This window comes from Channa argus, chromosome 12 (assembly GCF_033026475.1).
Source record: "Channa argus isolate prfri chromosome 12, Channa argus male v1.0, whole genome shotgun sequence".
NCBI classification, from domain to species: Eukaryota; Metazoa; Chordata; class Actinopteri; order Anabantiformes; family Channidae; genus Channa; species Channa argus.
In genome coordinates, this window is record NC_090208.1 from 4,591,747 (window position 1) to 4,609,364 (window position 17,618).

At 40.2% G+C, this 17,618-nt stretch overlaps 2 protein-coding genes across 5 annotated transcripts in view; one reads left to right on the plus strand and one right to left on the minus strand.

Annotated features, from left to right (window-relative positions):
• The window catches only part of LOC137137848 (uncharacterized), a 66,178-nt gene extending 58,902 nt beyond the window's left edge, over positions 1 to 7,276 (minus strand). Inside the window, exons 1-5 of one of the 4 annotated variants that reach the window (XM_067524620.1) lie at positions 6,868 to 7,276; positions 6,448 to 6,642; positions 6,260 to 6,346; positions 4,672 to 4,761; positions 3,260 to 4,117 (exon numbers count right to left, since the gene is read on the minus strand). In XM_067524620.1, the coding sequence (XP_067380721.1) occupies positions 4,038 to 4,117; positions 4,672 to 4,761; positions 6,260 to 6,346; positions 6,448 to 6,642; positions 6,868 to 7,075 (660 nt within the window). In that variant the 5' untranslated portion in view covers positions 7,076 to 7,276 and the 3' untranslated portion in view covers positions 3,260 to 4,037. Of the gene's footprint in view, positions 1 to 3,259; positions 4,118 to 4,671; positions 4,762 to 5,934; positions 5,996 to 6,259; positions 6,347 to 6,447; positions 6,643 to 6,859 lie in introns of those variants that run through there. The other 3 variants (XM_067524619.1, XM_067524622.1, XM_067524621.1) reach the window with 3 other exon arrangements.
• The window catches only part of LOC137137843 (uncharacterized), a 70,402-nt gene that overhangs the window by 8,870 nt on the left and 43,914 nt on the right, over positions 1 to 17,618 (plus strand). The gene's annotated exons all lie outside the window — the stretch shown is intronic.

Sequence of the window (17,618 nt, forward strand, 5' to 3'; positions counted from 1 at the left end):
TGCATTAAGGGTAAAATGCCAAATAATTTTTACAGTGCTCAGCTCCAAACCCATAAGCTCCGACTGAAGATGTGAGTTTTTAACAACTTGTTTTATTTTTAATTCAAATAAAAACACAGATTTTTATGTGTTCACTGAGTGTTTTCCTAACTGACCAATAGAACATCGCCACACTTACCTTTTAATAAAAGATCCCACGTCACAGTTTTGGCGCAAAGACTGTATTTTTATCAGCTGGTTGTTGCAGCTTTTTAAGCTTTTTAAACTTAGTTTAGTTATTAGTGGAAATGTACTCATCACTACATTGAAACAGGTTCAGCCACAGAAACGAAATCTATCTATTATATATATATATATATATATATATAAATTTTGTTTTTTTTATGTGACTTCGCCCCATTCAGCCATTGGTCTCTGTCTCTCTCGAGGTGTTTTCCAATGAAGTGCCTGAAAAATGATGGTCATTGTACAAACAACTCGCTCAGATTAAGTAAAGGTGGCAAATATATAGATGACGACCACTACACAACATGATGCACGTGGTTACTATAGTAATGATACCAGACCCTGAAGTTTTTGTGCCTAATGCAGTTTAAATAAAATCGTCAAGTACAAAGTTTAGTAACAGCTCACTTTAAACCAGTTTATCAGGAATCTGTGTAGCAGGAATCTAAAGCATCTGAACCACACACACCCTGAACAGGTTTGTCTCACAAACCCCTCACTCACATCAGTTAAGCTCCTCTCCTGTGGAACCTGCTCCTAGTTCAGATTCAGGAAGCAGACACCCTCTCTACTTTCAAGTCAAGGCTTAAAACCTTCCTCTTTAAGAAAGCATGTACTTAGCAGTGATGGGCGATACCAGTAATTTTGGATTCTATCCGATACCGATACCAGAGTGTTATATTAATTCTGTCATCTGATCACGATGAAACACAATCATGTCAGCCCTTACAACTTATGTCACTTGATATCCATGACTCACCCTCATTTACATGTATGTCAACGTGTATCTCACCACCATTGTTTTACAGCTCACAGTATAAATATGACAAACTATGATTGTAATGATTTGAATCAGAGATTGTACTTACAGAGCAGCGACTGCAGAGATGTTTCATCCATTGTAGCAGTTGGTGATATGAGCTGAAAAACTGTTCACAGCTTCATTTCCTTCCTCTTTGTAGGTGAGTTTGTTGGTGTGTTATCTTCTTAATAGTGGTTGGTGAGAAAGACCTTATTAGTTTAAACATCATCTCAAAGAAGAGTCCATATTTTCTCAAAGCCTAGACAGAATATAGGGAGAGTTCTGCCAAAACTTGATCTCAGATTTGACTGAATGCCACCAGTTAAAACATTCTCCACCTGAACAAAAATGCTTTTGCTCTTTAGAAACACGTTAGTTATCTTAATGTTGATGCTTAATGTTGGTGTTGGAAGGAGGTAGAGAGGCTGAATCAGGGTTGGACATGCTGGGGTGACGTGAACTTTCACCCCCCCTCATCATAACATACATCATCATAACCCCCGCGGGAGCTCATTGCACTTGCAGTTGTCCCCCAACACTCTAAACCTATAGCATCTTAGTAGGAGCTAGTTCAGGTTGACTGAGCAATAGTAATCTTGCTTTCCTGGCCAAAAAGGATGCACATCATAACCACTAAACTCTGCACTGGCTTCCTGTACCTGCCCCAATCAGGTTCAAAGCTCTGACTCTTGCCTACAGAGTGGTCAACTCAACAGCAGCAGCCTACTTCAACTCCCTCATTCAGGTCTACAACCCCCCCATCCACTGAGCTCTGCCGTCTGGTGGACCCAGCACCACACAGAAGATCACAAAACTCTACACGTTGCAAACTCTGCTCCTATGCTCAGTTAGTTAAATGTGGCTTTATCTTTCATCTGTTTCTGAACATTACTTTTCTACACTTGTTTTCGACGACAGAGGTGTTAGAGTCTATTAACAGATTCAACACAGGGAACAAAAACTGACACACACAGCAGAACACATGGTTCATTAGATTAAAACAGATCAGACTATGATGTGAAACTGTATAAGATAAAGAAGATAAAATGTTAAGTTGAGCTTCCAAAAATATGTAGAAATATATCAAATATAAAGATGTTTTGAAAGGAAGGTTCATATACAACACAGTGTCATTTCAGTGAATGTAGTTCAGTGATCTGCAGGAGTCTCACTCACTTTTTAGTTTCCTTATACTGTATTTTGTATAGTTTGACCGGTTTCATAAACAGTTTCGACTCTAAAGAAATGTCACACTCTAAACTTGTTGGACGTAAAGACATAAATCAGACTGATGAAACGGTTGCTTGACTTTTGTTCTTCTTAAAAGGACACAATGTCCTAATTGACTTTGCAGCAGGACATTTTATTCCTGTAATAATAAATATTGTCAAATAAAATGCTCTTTGAGAAATGATAAGATTAAGAAACACGTCAGGCCTGTAATATATCAAAAGTAAGAGTAAATATGAAAGTGATGTTATGTCCTGTGGAGGTGTTAGGTTACAACCCATGAGTTACTGTGTGTGTGCTGGACGCCAACAGAAGGACAGGAAACAAAAGGACAGTTAGAAGGAGACAGAAATTACACTGTAAATACTTTAAAACATTGATTATACATAGAAAGGAAAGTGTTTTTACAGCTGACATTAAATATCATGCAGTTTATTTTATTATTATTCATTACGATATTAACAAAAATCATTTAATTTGGATCATGGAGTGGTTGGCACTGTCGCCTCACAGCTAAAAAGTTCTCTAGTTTGAATCCTGACTGGAGCCTTTCTGTGTGTTCTGCTGTAAACAAATTGTTGTAAATGTACATATCAGCTCCGCCAAATTATCCTGTACAGATAAAGAAAACTGAGCTGAAAAACTCCACACTGTGCAGATAATTATAAAATGGCAGCTCAACTGTGAAAACCAATGCTTTGATATTAATCTGCCATCAGTTACAGGTTTTATAACCTACTGTATCTGTGTTTCACTGCGAGAGAAGAAGCTTTACAGCCTGAATCTTCTCAAGGTTTCACTGATACAAGAATCAAACACAAACGCAGACACTCTGCAGCTTTTCTCTGCAGTTTCCCACCACTGAACGGTGTCCATACTGTTTTTAGCCTGCGGTGGTGGTTTTTGTACATTTCTTCTCTACGTGTTAACAGTTGGCCACAACGAAACCAGAGCAAGTCAAACTTTCCATCTGACAGCTTAGTGAAACCCACAGAGCCACTCGAGACAAAGAACAATGAACGTTTATTAATACTTAAGAAACAAGAATCATCAGTAAATCAGAAATAACAGTAAAGTTACTGAGGACAGTGAACCAGCCAACAACTGGAAGTCACCGTTAGATTTAGGTCAGTGTTGGGGAACCTGCTTTGAAAGCAAAACCTCACAGCTACCTGCACTTCTTTCTCTAAGTAGCTTCAAATTAATTCAAAGTTTATATGTGACATGAAATATTAACAAATAGCAGTGAAAATGTGACTCAGGTTTATTGAAAAAAGCTGTTCACCTGTTAACAGGTCACATATAAACCTCAACACTGAAGTAGCCCAGTATTTATGGGCAAGTGTGAGAAATAACAGCTTTGGTTTTGTGTACAATTACTCAGACTCCTACTTTCCAAAAACTAGAATCCACTTCTAAAATAGCAACAACAACTTCTCTGAACACAAAGAACAGTGATGAAAGATGAAAGAAACAGGAGTGAGGGTGGTCAGAGTGGGTTCAACACAGAAACAATTGGTAATTATTTGTAGTTTCAGGAGTTAACTACACAAAGAATGTCGACAGAGTCAAACGTATTTTAACTACATGGTCTTTAATAGTTACTTATACTTAACTACATGAATCACTATACAAATATGAATGTAGTTAAACTACTGGTCACTAACTACAACTTTAATTACACATAGTTCACTACTTCAGACATCTATTAATACTACTACTAATACTACTAATACTAATACTAATACTACTAATCCTATAACAATGGAACCAGTTAGAGTCAGTGGTTGGACTGGAGGTGTGAAGGTTTGACGTTCGATCTCAGTGATGAGTAGACGACCTCTGTGTCTGGAGGAAGTTCTGAACACAAACACACACAGTTCAAGAAAAGATGAGACAATGCTGGAAAAAAAGCTTCTGAGGTTCACGTCTTATCTTGTCTTTCTGCAGAGAGACGACCCAGCAGGAAGTGAAACTAACACCTGGTGGTTGGACCGAGCAGACTCAGAATCTTCATTCTGATCATTAAAGACTATTTCCCTCCATAATTCAACCAAACCTGACTGAATCTCTCCATGATAGAAAGTAAAAGTAGAAAAAGTACAAATCCTCCCACTGAGGTCAGAGAGCCCTGTGCAGCTCGTCGTACTTGCTCTTCATGTTTTCCTGACTCTGCCATGGTTCAGTCAGCGGTGCCAGGGTGGTTAACTAACTTCTGCACGAGTGCATGTTGACCTAGTTACAGCCTGTTCACGTCTGGGCAAGAGTCTAGTTACTGGATGATGAAAGGTTCCTTTCACAGGACAACTAAATTATATTTATGCTAAAATATTAAATATTTACTGACACTTTTATCAAATATTCAAAAGCTCATGTGCCATAAAGACTTGGTGAAAGGAGAAACTGAGTCTTACCTGAACCTCTGCTCCTCTTTGGTCTGATGACTATTTGTCCATAACTGACGTCTTCTGTCCTCACTCCTGAGTAAACTGCAGCTGAATAAGCTTCATGAAAAAGAAACAAAACTAGTTACTTTACTGCAAGTAACTTTACTGTACTACAACTGATAGCAGTAATGTTAGTATTATCACTAATAACAATACAAATATTGCTACTGCTGGTAAATTAAATTATTTTACATATAGAATAAAAACATTTTAGGAAGATTTAATAATTAGATAATTAAACAGCGTATTAATGACAAAGAGGAAACACAAAGTTTCTCAATTCTACTGTGACTTTCTGGTGACACATTTTAACACAGAACCAATATCACATGACTATATATGGTTCACACTATAACAGCCAGACATGAGAAACAGGCTTCAGATCACAGTTTACTGAAAACCAGAAGAAGTTGTAGCTGTGGTTTTACATACAAAGTTAAAAACACCAAAAACTACAAAATTATTCAGGTCCGAAGAACAAAAATTTAGGCTGATCAAGCTCACAGAATGTAGAAAAGTTTAAAAAAATGTCTCCCATCTGATGACCCCTCAGATTGATATGGGGACCCTTTAAGGGGCCCAACCCCAGCGTTGGTAACCACCTAACTAAAGGCGGCCTGGTGGATCAGTGGGTGGAGCATCACACTGGGATGCAGACATCTGGAGCATTAAATTCTATCCCATGCACCAGGTGTGTCCTTGAGCAAGACAGTCAGTGTTAGGTCCCCTGGTGTCACCTTTGGAGTAAATGTGCTCAAAGACGACATGAAAGCTTCTGTTCTAAACTATGTCTGTAAATGAAGTAGTTAAACCAGCTTCAACAGTAAAATGCTGCTAAAGCTTTGACGACTGTGTTTCAACAATTAATAATGGCAAAGACCTGCTGAAGGTCCTGCAGTGAAAAATGTCTGCAGTCCACATTCAGCTGAATAATTGTTTTAACAAACAGGAAACTGGGCGGCGACAGAGGTGTTAGAGTCTATTAACAGATTCAACACAGGAAACAAAAACTGACACACACACAGCAGAACACATGGTTCATTAGATTAAAACAGATCACACTATGATGTGAAACTGTATGAAATAAAGAAGATAAAATATGAACAAGTTGAGCTTCCAAAAATATGTAGAAATATATCAAATAAAAAGATGTTTTGAAAGGAAGCTTCATATACAACACAGTGTCATTTCAGTGAATGTAGTTCAGTGATCTGCAGGAATCTCACTCACTTTTTAGTTTCCTTATACTGTATTTTGTATAGTTTGACCGGTTTCCTAAACAGTTTCGACTCTAAAGAAATGTCACTGCAAAAAATATTAGTTTTTGCAAACAACCTCACATTTTAGATTAGCTTCTGAAATAATCCTCAATTTACAAAAATGTTCCCACAGTGTCGTCAGTTTATTCAAAGCGTATGTGAGTAAATGTCCTACTTTTACTCTAAACCTGAATCTAAACCAGTTTTCTACCGTTAACTTGTCTTTTCTTTCGGGGACAAGCCAAATATCCTCCCTGCTATTGTTGATAAGTGAAAATGGATTTAATGAACGTTACCTCTGCTTCGTCTGATTGGCTGTTGTCCGTGATGTAATATTGTGACATCACTGTATGTGACATCTTCTCCAGCATTTACATCATCAGCTGCAATGAACCAAAATGAACAATGATGCAACAATGTTAATGGACATTTTTATTCACAAAAAAGAAAAATTAAAGGCAAGTGTAACACATTTGTGTCCCACCGTTGAGTTTCCTCTGAACATGTCGTCTCACAAGTAGAACAAGTAAGACCAGTAGAACCAGTAAGACCAGTAGAACACCAACACAGATGAGTGGCAACCAAACAGGCAACCATTTCATGTTGTCCCCCTTAGAGACAGGAGTAGAGGATGACAATAAAGAGGTTGATGTAGGGGATGTTGTAGTGGTGGGTTTCTCTAAAATAATCAAAATAATTATAACATTCACTTGAATTAAAAAAACTTCCACTTACGTTTCATTCAAAAGGTTTCATTTCACCTAAAAATTAGGTTTATTATATTTGGTGACTGAAAAGTTACATATTTCCTTACACGTTATGAATAATTGCTGATGTTCTTATTAGTACACACATTTAACAACATCAATACAGGAAACACAAGACCTTTGTCTGACCTCCTGACCTGTGACGTAGATCCAGCTGGGTGGAGACTCTCCATGACTGCTGATGTGACACTTGTAGAGGCCTTCATCAGACTTGGTAACATGGTGGATGGTCATGTGACCTGTAGGCTCAGTCCTGATGAGGGAGCCATCTTTATAGAAATCAGCTGGGAGCTTGGAGGGAGGCCTCTTTGTTTGACAGTGCAGAGAGACATCATGTCCCTCCATCACAGGGAGGACAGGACTCTGCAGGATCACTGCTCCACCTCAACACAGAGACAAACTACAGCATTTCATCCATTTCCACACAGCTTCATCAACACTAACTCCACAGTCTGATCTTACCAGTGACAGTGATGGTGATGCTGTTACTGGTTGATCCGTCTCTGGACTCACACCAGTAAACTCCACTGTCCCATGGGAAAACATAACTGATGTTACAGGAAGAACCAGCTGATCTTCCTCAACCATCTCCACACGGCGTCCTCTGTCTTTTGGTTGTGTTCCTCGTCACTGTCCATCCAGCAGAGCTGTCGTCCTCCTCACAGCTCAGAGAGACAGAATCTCCCTCAAAAAACTGAGAGCTGCTGGGACTCACAGTCAGATGAGCTGTTGGAAAAGTTTTATTGTCAGCATTTGTCAGACTTGACACAGTCTGTAGCAACACATACACAGCAAGTCGTGATACTCTGTGTTCTGACTACTGTCAATTATGGTCATTATGTAACCAGGTGGTGAAAATCACCTATATCCTGTCAACTGTATTTTGTGGTGTAGTAGTTTTGCTGCAATTACCGAGTTTCAACACCAGAGGGCAAAGTCATAACTGTGTGAACAGCGGTGTATTGCGCTCAGGTGAAGGGCTGCCGGGAAAAATACAGGAAGTGGAAAAACACGCGCTCGACGAGTGGAGAGTACTGCAGTTGGACACGGAGTGGAAATATTTGTGCATTAAAAACACATGCCCCACAGCGTGATATGTGAGTTGAGATAAATGAATGTTTTCTAAAGTGTTTAACAGTATTTCCTGTACATTATTTCAAAGCAAAGAGAAATACGACGGTTAATGAGCACCATGCGGTGTGGAGTTGTGAACGTTTTCTGTTTTTTCCACCCTTTAGAGGTGCCACTGCCGTATTTGTACGTTATTTGTGTGAATATTTGAATCTAGTTGTGCTACACAGTTTGTCAAATTATTCTTTTTGAGGGTTATTATTTTTATTCTATTTACCATAGAACTTGCACTGGGCTTCTAGTGTTTGTTTGTTTTTGTTTGTTTCTTTTTGAACTTTCTACATTTGTTCAAAACTTTAGTCATTGTCCATCAGTGGGAAATAATAACTTTAATACTTTTAAGAAATAAAGAACCCACATAAAAATTATTTGAAGTGTGGAGTGTCATTTGCCCGGATTCAATTCTGAAATTTTTTCTCCCACTGAATCCTGTTCAAGAATAAAACTACAAGGTTATTAATGTGGTTTATCAATGTATAAATATTGAGATGAAAACATTAAAACTAAAACACCTTCTGCATCATAGTTAATTCAACAAGAGAACTTATTTCAAATTGATAAACAGTTATTAAGGCTGTAAATACAGCAACAGATCCTGTTATAAATCCTTCAAACATGCAACATTATGTTTCTCAAATCCTTCCTTTCAGTTCTCCTGTAATAAACAGGTTTGAAATGTGACAGAAAAAGTTCACTGACCTTGGTCTGATGTGCAGCACAGCAGACAGATCACAACTAAAGAGAAATGAGAGTCAAGTTGGTCTGAGGTTTCACATGAAAGAAAATTGTACCCAAAAAAGGACCAAAGCCAGAACTGCAGTACAGACACATCAAGAATTATTGTTTGTCTGTGTTGTGATACAGTGCATGTATGAAGTGTTTTTATTTTATATAATCGCTGTTTTGTTTTTATCAATATGTCCTTGTTTAGTAAACCTTTCATCAAGTTCAGTCATCTGTGAAGCAATTTGAATTGAATTAATCTGTACCAAAGGTGCTATATGAATAAAGTTTTGATTGACTATGATTAATTAAAAAGTAAACACTGGCATGTCCATCTCATTTATTAGGACATCATCAGTGAAGCAGAAATTAAATGTAAGTTCATTTATCACATTGACCATGTTTAGTATTTTATATAAAATGTTCTTGAATTTTACCTATTGAAGGTCACATTTAGATGAAACTTATTTGTTCCACTAAATCAACGTGTTGAAAATACGACACTACAGTTAACTGGCCGTGAAAGCAGGAAATGCCAGTTCAGAGCTTGTGGGTCAATGTTTGTTTGCAACATGTTGGAACATACATTTTAGAATAAAGACCTCAATCAGTAGAGCTGTGTGTCTGGCTGATGTGTTTTAAAGTTTTTGGACAACAATGGAGTAGAAATAGATTTCACAGATGAAGAAACTAATCCAGGCTGAGAACTAAGCAATGTGAGTTAAGAAGATTTTGATTTGGTTTTAGTGTCTAAATGGTGAATGTGGACGATATGACTAATGTAGAAAATGCATATTATACAATAATATGTGTATGTTGTGAAGTTATCGATGCCTCAACAACTCATTTCAAACACTGTCTCAACCCAGTGCTCAGTGAAAATATCCTAATTACCTGCTACAAACCAGCTTCTGCCTGAACTCTGTTCTAAACACCTGAACACACCAGCTGATGTGCAGTATCATATAATCTACCAGTACTTCACTCAGTTACCCTCATTAATCCATGAACTGTCACTTTTAATGCTATGACATGTTTACATTCCACCTGCCAATTTATTTCATACACCCCATTCCATTCCTCATTGCATTTGCTGATTCAATTCCATTCAATAATAATAATAATAATAATAAATAATATATGTTATATAGTAACTGCCATCATGTAGCATTTGTTTATAGTAATTTTACTTATTTCCTACGTTTAAAAAAAATCTCACTGAGAGGAATAAATGTCTTTGTTTTTATGTTTTTGTACCAAATCCACATGTTTTAAAAATACAAAGGTTCAAACAGAAATTCTCTACTTACAGATCAGACACTGTAGAGATGTTTCCTTCATTGTCGTGTTGAATGATTTGAGATCAAGTTTTAGTTTTTTTTTAGACACCAAGTGAAGCCCTCCCTCTTCCTTTTCTATATGAGGGTTTTTTTCTTCTCTTGGTCAGTGATGTATAAAGTTCATTGTGGAAACGAGTGAAATTCTAAAAGTAGCTACACCAAAAACTTTTGTCTTAGACATTAAGCAAAAGATGCCTTAATATTAACAGGTGTTTTACAGCAATAAATTAATAAATAAACCTAGAAAGAAATTCAAAAGGGTGGAAAGTCTAAATGTATTTATTTCAGATTATTTAATTATTTTATATGCAAATTGTTTAGTGTAATTGCAGCATTTCCAGTTGAAGTCTTACATTAGTCTGTCTCATCCCAGATTTTGAGACATTGTCTCTAGTGTCCACATTCAAATAAAGTCAACAAATATATATAGAGAAAGTCAGCTGTGCCTAATGTGCATGAAATCTACATATAACCACTGGTTAAACTTAATCAGGCTTAAAAGCCTCTAAAACATTTACTCTGGTTTCTACAACTTTTTCTTTTTCATTTTTTTAACAAAATACATAAAATAAAGTCTACTGTATGAGACATGTTACAGAGGTTTTCTTTGGCCACTAGAGGGAGTTATTTGCCTGAGAATTGTATAATTGCTAAGCGACTAACTTACGAGTAAATCATGAACCAAAGTTGGTTGCAGACAGAAATAATAAGCCAATTTATTTGTGATAAATGTAAATTCACCTTTAGTTTCTTTAAACATGTTCATACCTTGATATAATATTAGGGGCATTTTACTTCATCTTTAGGATATGTGGATAGAGGCTCTCATTGTTGAAGCTCATAAGGTTACCAGTATGTCATGTGTGTAAGCAAGTCTCTCCACACCAAGGAGGCACTAGACCTCTTATTCCACATCCATCAAATTCTTCAGAGAGTGTTGCTGTAATTTTGACCATGACATTAAGCAGTCAATGTAAAGGACCAATCAGTATGTGTCTACAGTTGCAAATGCACTTAATGCATCCAGTGGTGGATGAAGAACTCAAAAACTGTACTTAAGTACCAGTACAAACATACAAACAAAAATTTACTCTACTAACAATATAAGTACCCACTGACATTTCTACTTAAGTAAAAGTAAGTACATGATTCATAGTTTACTTAAAGTAATTAAAGTAAAAGTACTTGACTATTTTCAAAAATAACATGCTAATACAACCACTGACAAAATGCCATGAGAGTGTGAAATAAGATCAGGATGCACAGATCAAAGATTCACAGAAGGACAAAATATAGGAGTAATGAGAATATATTTTGTTATTTGCACCTGATTTAGACCAAGTAAACACAATGGATGGTTACGCGTAAATCCACTGAGCACATGTAGCTGCTTCTTTCAGAAGGAGAGAACAAAAAAACATATTCAATTATATGAATATGTGATTATGTGGTATTTTTTGAATATGTGAATTAGCAGGGACAAGCATTAACACAAAGAACTCACATACTCCTGCATTATATCTGCCCAACTCTGAGCACATAGCACCAAGATGGAGAGGGAGGCAACACCAAGTTCAGTCAACAAAACATTCCGCGACTTTGACACCACGTACAATAATCCCATTAGAAGGCATATTTTACAATGAATTCACTTTAGCTCCTGTGCAGTGAATGTATTGAATCTCTGTAGACAGGCCAAACTCAGCACAACATGCCAAAGAGTAACACACTTGTCAAGGAAACAATGCATAGCAATGGTTTAGTTACAAAAGAGTTCAGTTCAGCTCTTGAAAGGAACAGATGTGGACAACAAGAGACATGATAACTGGAGCAAAGAAACTGACTATAAGGTGGTGGGACCACAACAAGGTAGAAGTGAAAGGTTCAGTGTGTAGCTGTGGAGGCACACGGTTTCTTACAGAGTTCTGTGGGTTTAGCTGTACTTTGAGAAACTTGTCAAACAAACTATTTCTGCACTGATGAAAGGTATTTGCACTGTTTTAGGATGTGGCCACTTATCTACATCTTCTTCTCGTGGGATATTGTCTTTGCTCACCTGAACATCCTTTTGTGAAAAAACCTCATTTAGCTCTATGAAGTTATTTGATTCCAGATTGTTTACTTTCAACTCTGTCACCATGTTACTGATCAAGACCTTGTTTTCCCCCATAGTTGCAAGAAGAAGGTTAAACCTTTTTCCCCATGTGGATTCAGTTCAATTCAGTACTTTGTTGCCCTTTTTTGCTTTTACTCGGACAGGAACTATGGCAATAAGCCCTCGGTGCTGCTGATCCGCTGATCACTGTTACGGTTTGTACAAGTAATTTACAAGGACCCAAGTTAGGAGACGGCAAGAGGAGGTGTAAAGAAAAGGGTATTTATTAATAAAGAAACAGGTGGGTTTAACACAACGGAAAATAAACTTTACAGAACTAAAGACAACAAAATGACAGACTATACATGAACAGGGAGAACGACAGACAGTACAGCTATACCAACAATGAGCTGCACACATACAAGACTAATACAACGTAAGGAAAACCCAGGGACCAGACAAGACCGTAACTAGTTCAAACACACAAGAGGATAAACTAATAAGGACAAATGAACTAAACAGGAATAGACAGATGACAATAAAACCTAAACAAACTAAACTAGAGGGAAAGAGAAATTAACAGGGGTCACTAATACAGGGAACAGGGTAAAGTAAATAAATAAACCAATAAACTAATGCAAACCTAACAAAGGAGAACCTAACCACTAACACAAGAAATAGCCAAACCACATAACTAGGAAAGAACAAAACATAGACCAAAACCTTGACAGAGTCCAGACAGGGATCAGGCAGGATACAAAGTTGTGACAAAGGCAGACTGAGTAGTAACACATAATACAGAGCAGCAAAGAACACTGGGGAGAGCAGGGTTCATCCTGTTCATCAGCATCTACAGACTGCCTCTACTTCTTGACCCTTACAGGCAGCAAAGTAGGGTGCGTCCCTGAGCTGGTCTGGCATTTTACTTCCTCCTGAAAGCACTTACTCATATGTCCTGCTTTCAGACACCTGAATCATAAGCCTTTGCTCTTGAGAAAGTCTGTCTTATCCTGGTAAGAAGGATCATTGAGTTGTACAGTGTTCAAACGTAGGCTCCTCATGGCAAAAAAGAAAAGACTTAGCTGAGGCTTCAGTGGTACTGGAAGGACCTTTCTTGTTAGAGCTAGGATCAACCCTCACATCCTTTTGAGTATTCGATTGCTTTGCAGTAGTCGTGAAGCTCTTTTTACTACAACCTGCTGTCCCTGGCTTGATACTTCAAGGACACTTTATATGTTCTTTAGGTTTGTCTGTTACATCCCCATAGTAAGGTTGCAGTGCGACCTGGGCTTCTTTGTTTACAAACTCCACTAGGTCTTTAAATGTAGCCTTATCCTCGTATTTCTTATAAATGTCATAAGCCACTTTCCTCCACTTTTCTTTCAACTGATATGGAAGCTTAGAAAGAATCGCCTGTATGTTGGCTGCAGCATTAAGCTCTCACATATATTCCAAATCTGCCATTTCATTTACACAATTGGTCAGGAAAAGAGTGAATGAGTTGAGTGCTTCACCATCCTCAGCCTTAATCATTTGCAAACTTATGGCCTTTTCCATGTTGGCTACTGATATATTATATTAATTTCCAAAACGCTCCATTAAAAGCTTCCTGGCCTTTTGATGGCTCGGTTCCAAATGAAAGTAACTTTGCACCACCTCCCTAGGTTGTCCACTTGTGTACTGCTCAAAAAGGTGGAGCCAATCACTGTCATCCCCAGTTTTACTCTCCACCCCGTGTTCGAATGCTTTCATGAAAAGTCTTTATTCTAGAGGATCTCCACTAAAGTTAGGAACAATTTGAGGAGGTTGAGTATAAAACCTGTGTTGTTTATCCAGAATTTCAGTAAAATTGTTCTGTTCCTTAAGATCTGAATTTGAGCGTTAAAGCAGCAGCAAGAGCAGTGTTCATTTCCAGTTGTTCTTTCATTGCTCTAATCTTCGCTTCTTGCTCCTCTAGAGTGTGTGTGATGGAAAATCAAGTATGATTAAATGATTAAATTTTAATCATTTAAATGGTCATTCTTCTGTCTCAGTGGCACATATATCAAGGACAATTGTGCTTTCTAAGAATGCAGCCAAGGGAGAGCAGGTAGGGGAAAATGCCCTGGACATTATCAATTTGTACGCAAAATGTTCTCTCTGCCAAGTATGACTTAACCACTCCAGAGCAGTTCCACTGATGCCAATACATTGCTCTGTTTGAGAAATCAAAATGTTGTGATTTACTGTGTCAAAGGGAGCAGTTAGATCCAGTAGCTCCATTACCACAGAGTCCCCAGCATCTGTAGCTAAGAGGATGTGATTAAAAACCCTCAGCCGTGCCAGTCAATGCTGTGAAGTGGTTTAAAGCCAGACTGGATAATCTCAAGCTTGCTGTTTTCCTCTAGAAAATCCTTCATTTGGACATATACAATCAGTGTCTGCACCGTAGCATGTTTGCAGTGTCTTGGGAAGAAAACCAAAGGCTAATAACACCAACAAGAAAAAGCCCCAGTGCATTAAAAACCCTTTTTAAAAAACTGTAGTGGAACAGCATTGGGGGAACCTGGGGGCTTCAAATATCTGTCTCATATAAAAAAGACAAAGTCACAGGGTCAAGCTGATAAAAAGTTACAGGGCACAACACAGACACTGATGGGTCAGAAGCAGGTGGTGAAATCAGAGCCCTCACATTATTCATCTTATTTACAAGAAAACCTAAGAAAGTTCTCACATGCTTCCAGGGAAGGTTCCACACAAACAGTCCTCTGCATCTATAGTGTTAGACAGAACACGAGGCTTGTGACAGTTTGACAGGATGATATTTGAAAAGTGTTCCCTGTTTGCCTCTTTTATAATAGCCTGATAAAGATGCCAGCAGTCCTTTAAAATTTGGGAAGAAAACCTGCAGCTTGTCCTTCCTCCACTTTTGTTCAGCTTCTCAACACTCACGTCTCACAGCGGGAGTTTTATGATTCAGCCACAAGAGTGTTGCACCTTCGTACCAGGGGATGAAGATAACATGACTGATTATCTCGCACCTTAATGATTTCCTGCATTATCAGTGATGTCTTGATAGCCAAGGCCCTGTGAAGGGTTTTGATTCTTGGAACTGGCTTTCATCAGTATCATGGATTAGGGAACTAAAGACTTTCTTGCTTCTGTGACCTGTTGTATCATTTCTTTTGTTAAATGTATGATTTCACAGATATGCAAATCTTTAACTTCACAGTAAGTTTTTCTTTCTAGAGATAAAATTAATAATGTTGGTGGAACAAATCAAACTCTGCATGTGTCACAGTCCCTGGTTGGTCTAGTTTTGTTTAAATTGATTTCCTGTTTTGTGCTTTTATTTTGTTGCTCTTCCCGTGTCCCTTCCTTTGAGTCTGTTTAGTATCTTTACCTTCCTCGTTTTGTTGTTTTGAATTGGTTTCACCTGTTCCCCAGTTTATTTATACCAAGCTTTCCCCACTGCTCACTGCCAGATTGTCTTCCCTGCTTCCCTAGAGAACTCTCCTTATGAATTATCGCTTTGGACTTTGGCTTCCCCGCTTCCCCTGCACACCTGTGGATTACCCCCTTTGGACTTTGCCCTCTTGTGCCCACCTGTTCCTTGAGTTTTGGTCTGAGGTTTGGTTTTCCGTTTATTCCTGCGTAGTTTTGTTGTTTAGGTTTTCTGTATTATTCTAGTTTCTTAGTTCGCTTGTCTTCCCGGTGTGGTTATTATTTAGTTAATCCTCTCTCCCCAGCCGTTTAAGTTCTTGGTCTGTTTTACTTAGTTTTTGTTGTGAGTATTAGCGTGAGTCTTCCCGTCCTCCTCACGGAGTGATTTTCTGTTTCCTTTTGTTTAAATAAACTTTAATTATAACCCCTTCCCTTGCCGTCTCCTCCTTTTCGGGTCCTGCAAAAATTATAACACACAATAGAAAGTGTGACAGAACGATCTGGCCAGAATTAGGACCCGGGAGGCGTGCAATTTAATTTGTTAACATGGATGCCTCTGAAGATTTTGAACGCTCCCTTCGCTGCGGGCCTGAAGCTATTGATCAGCCTGGCCTCTTAAATAGTTTTGAGGGCACCCGCTTAGCTATTTGTCCTCCGGGAGTGGGGCCCCGGCGTAGGAGAAACCCCAAGCCACAGCCTAAACCTCGGGCCCCTCTTTTGGATTGTTTTGAGGGCACCCGCTTAGCTATTTGTCCTCCAGGAGTAGGACCCCGCCGTAAAGAGAACTCCAGGCTTCAGACCAAACCTCAGCCCTTTCCCCATCTCCGTTTTAGATCCCCAGTTCGTAGTCTCCCTTCGGCCCACAGTTCCCCACCTGCCCAGCTGGTTCCTGCCTCATCCTCTGCTCCCGAAGTTGCGCAGATACTGTGCCAGTGGAGTTATGAGCAGCTTATGGCCAGGGACAAACAGACCCCGACCATCCTACGACTCATTACTACCCTAGTGGAGACATTCCAACAGTCTACAGACCCGGACCTACGCAAGGAAACTGCTGCCCAGCTGGAAAAGATTATCTATTCCCGATCATGGCTGATCGAATTGCCTGGGGTGCCCAGAGTGTTAGGGGTCCTGGCCAATTTCAGGACTGGGGGGAAACTGGGACGCACTTCCTCTGGCTCGTCAGACACTGCCTCTTCAGCTGCTGACCCTGGACTTATCGATGCTGGCTCTTCAGCTGCTGCCTCCAAGCAGGTCAACGCTGTCCTTCTTGTCTCCGGGCAGGTTGACGCTGCCACTTCAGCTGCTGACTCTGGGCCGGCCGACGCCGCCACCTCACCCCCTGCTCCGCTGCGGGTCGACGCCGCCACCTCACCCCCTGCTCCACTGCGGGTCCACGCCGCCACCTCACCCCCTGCTCCTCGGGGGGTCCACGCCGCCACCTCGGTCCAACTTTCTGGGAGAATGGACGCAGCCTCTGGCGATCCTGCTCCGGCTCATCCAGTTCCTGTTCCCATACCGGCGCCGAGGTCGGCGACCGCTGATCCTGTTCCCATTGCGGCGCCGAGAAAGGCGACCGTTTCTCCAGTTTCTGTTTGTCCTGTCCCTGATCGCCCAGGTCCTGTTGATCCTGTTCCCGTTGCGGCGCCGAGGGCGGCAACTGCTGATCCTGTTCCCGTTGCGGCGCCGAGGGTGGCGACCGTTCGTCTAGTTCCAGTTCGTCTCCCTGTCGCGGCGCCGAGGGCGGCGACCGTTTCTCCCGTCTCTGTTTGTCCCGTCTCTATGTGCCCAGGTCCAGCTCCCGACTCTGATCCTACTCTGGCACCTGCCTGTCGACCGGTCAGCGCTCCGCCGGATCCCGACTCTGGGCCTGGCTCTGTTCCTGTTCCTACTCCTAGCACTGGGTCGGCCATGGTCCAGCCCGCTTCTGATCCTGCCCCCGGTCCTGCTCTGGCTCCTGCTCCTGGGTCAGCCAATGTCCCTTTGGGTTCAGTACCTGGTCCTCCGCTGGTCGGTACCAGCCGTTCTCCCCAACATTTGGAGGGCTCTCCTCGACGTCCCCACGGACCCCGGCCTCCACGCCGGCCCCCGGAGGGCTCTTCTTGTCGTCCCCTCAGAGACCGGCCTCCACGCCGACCCCCAGAGGGCTTCTGCATTCATCTCCGGCCTCCACGCCGGC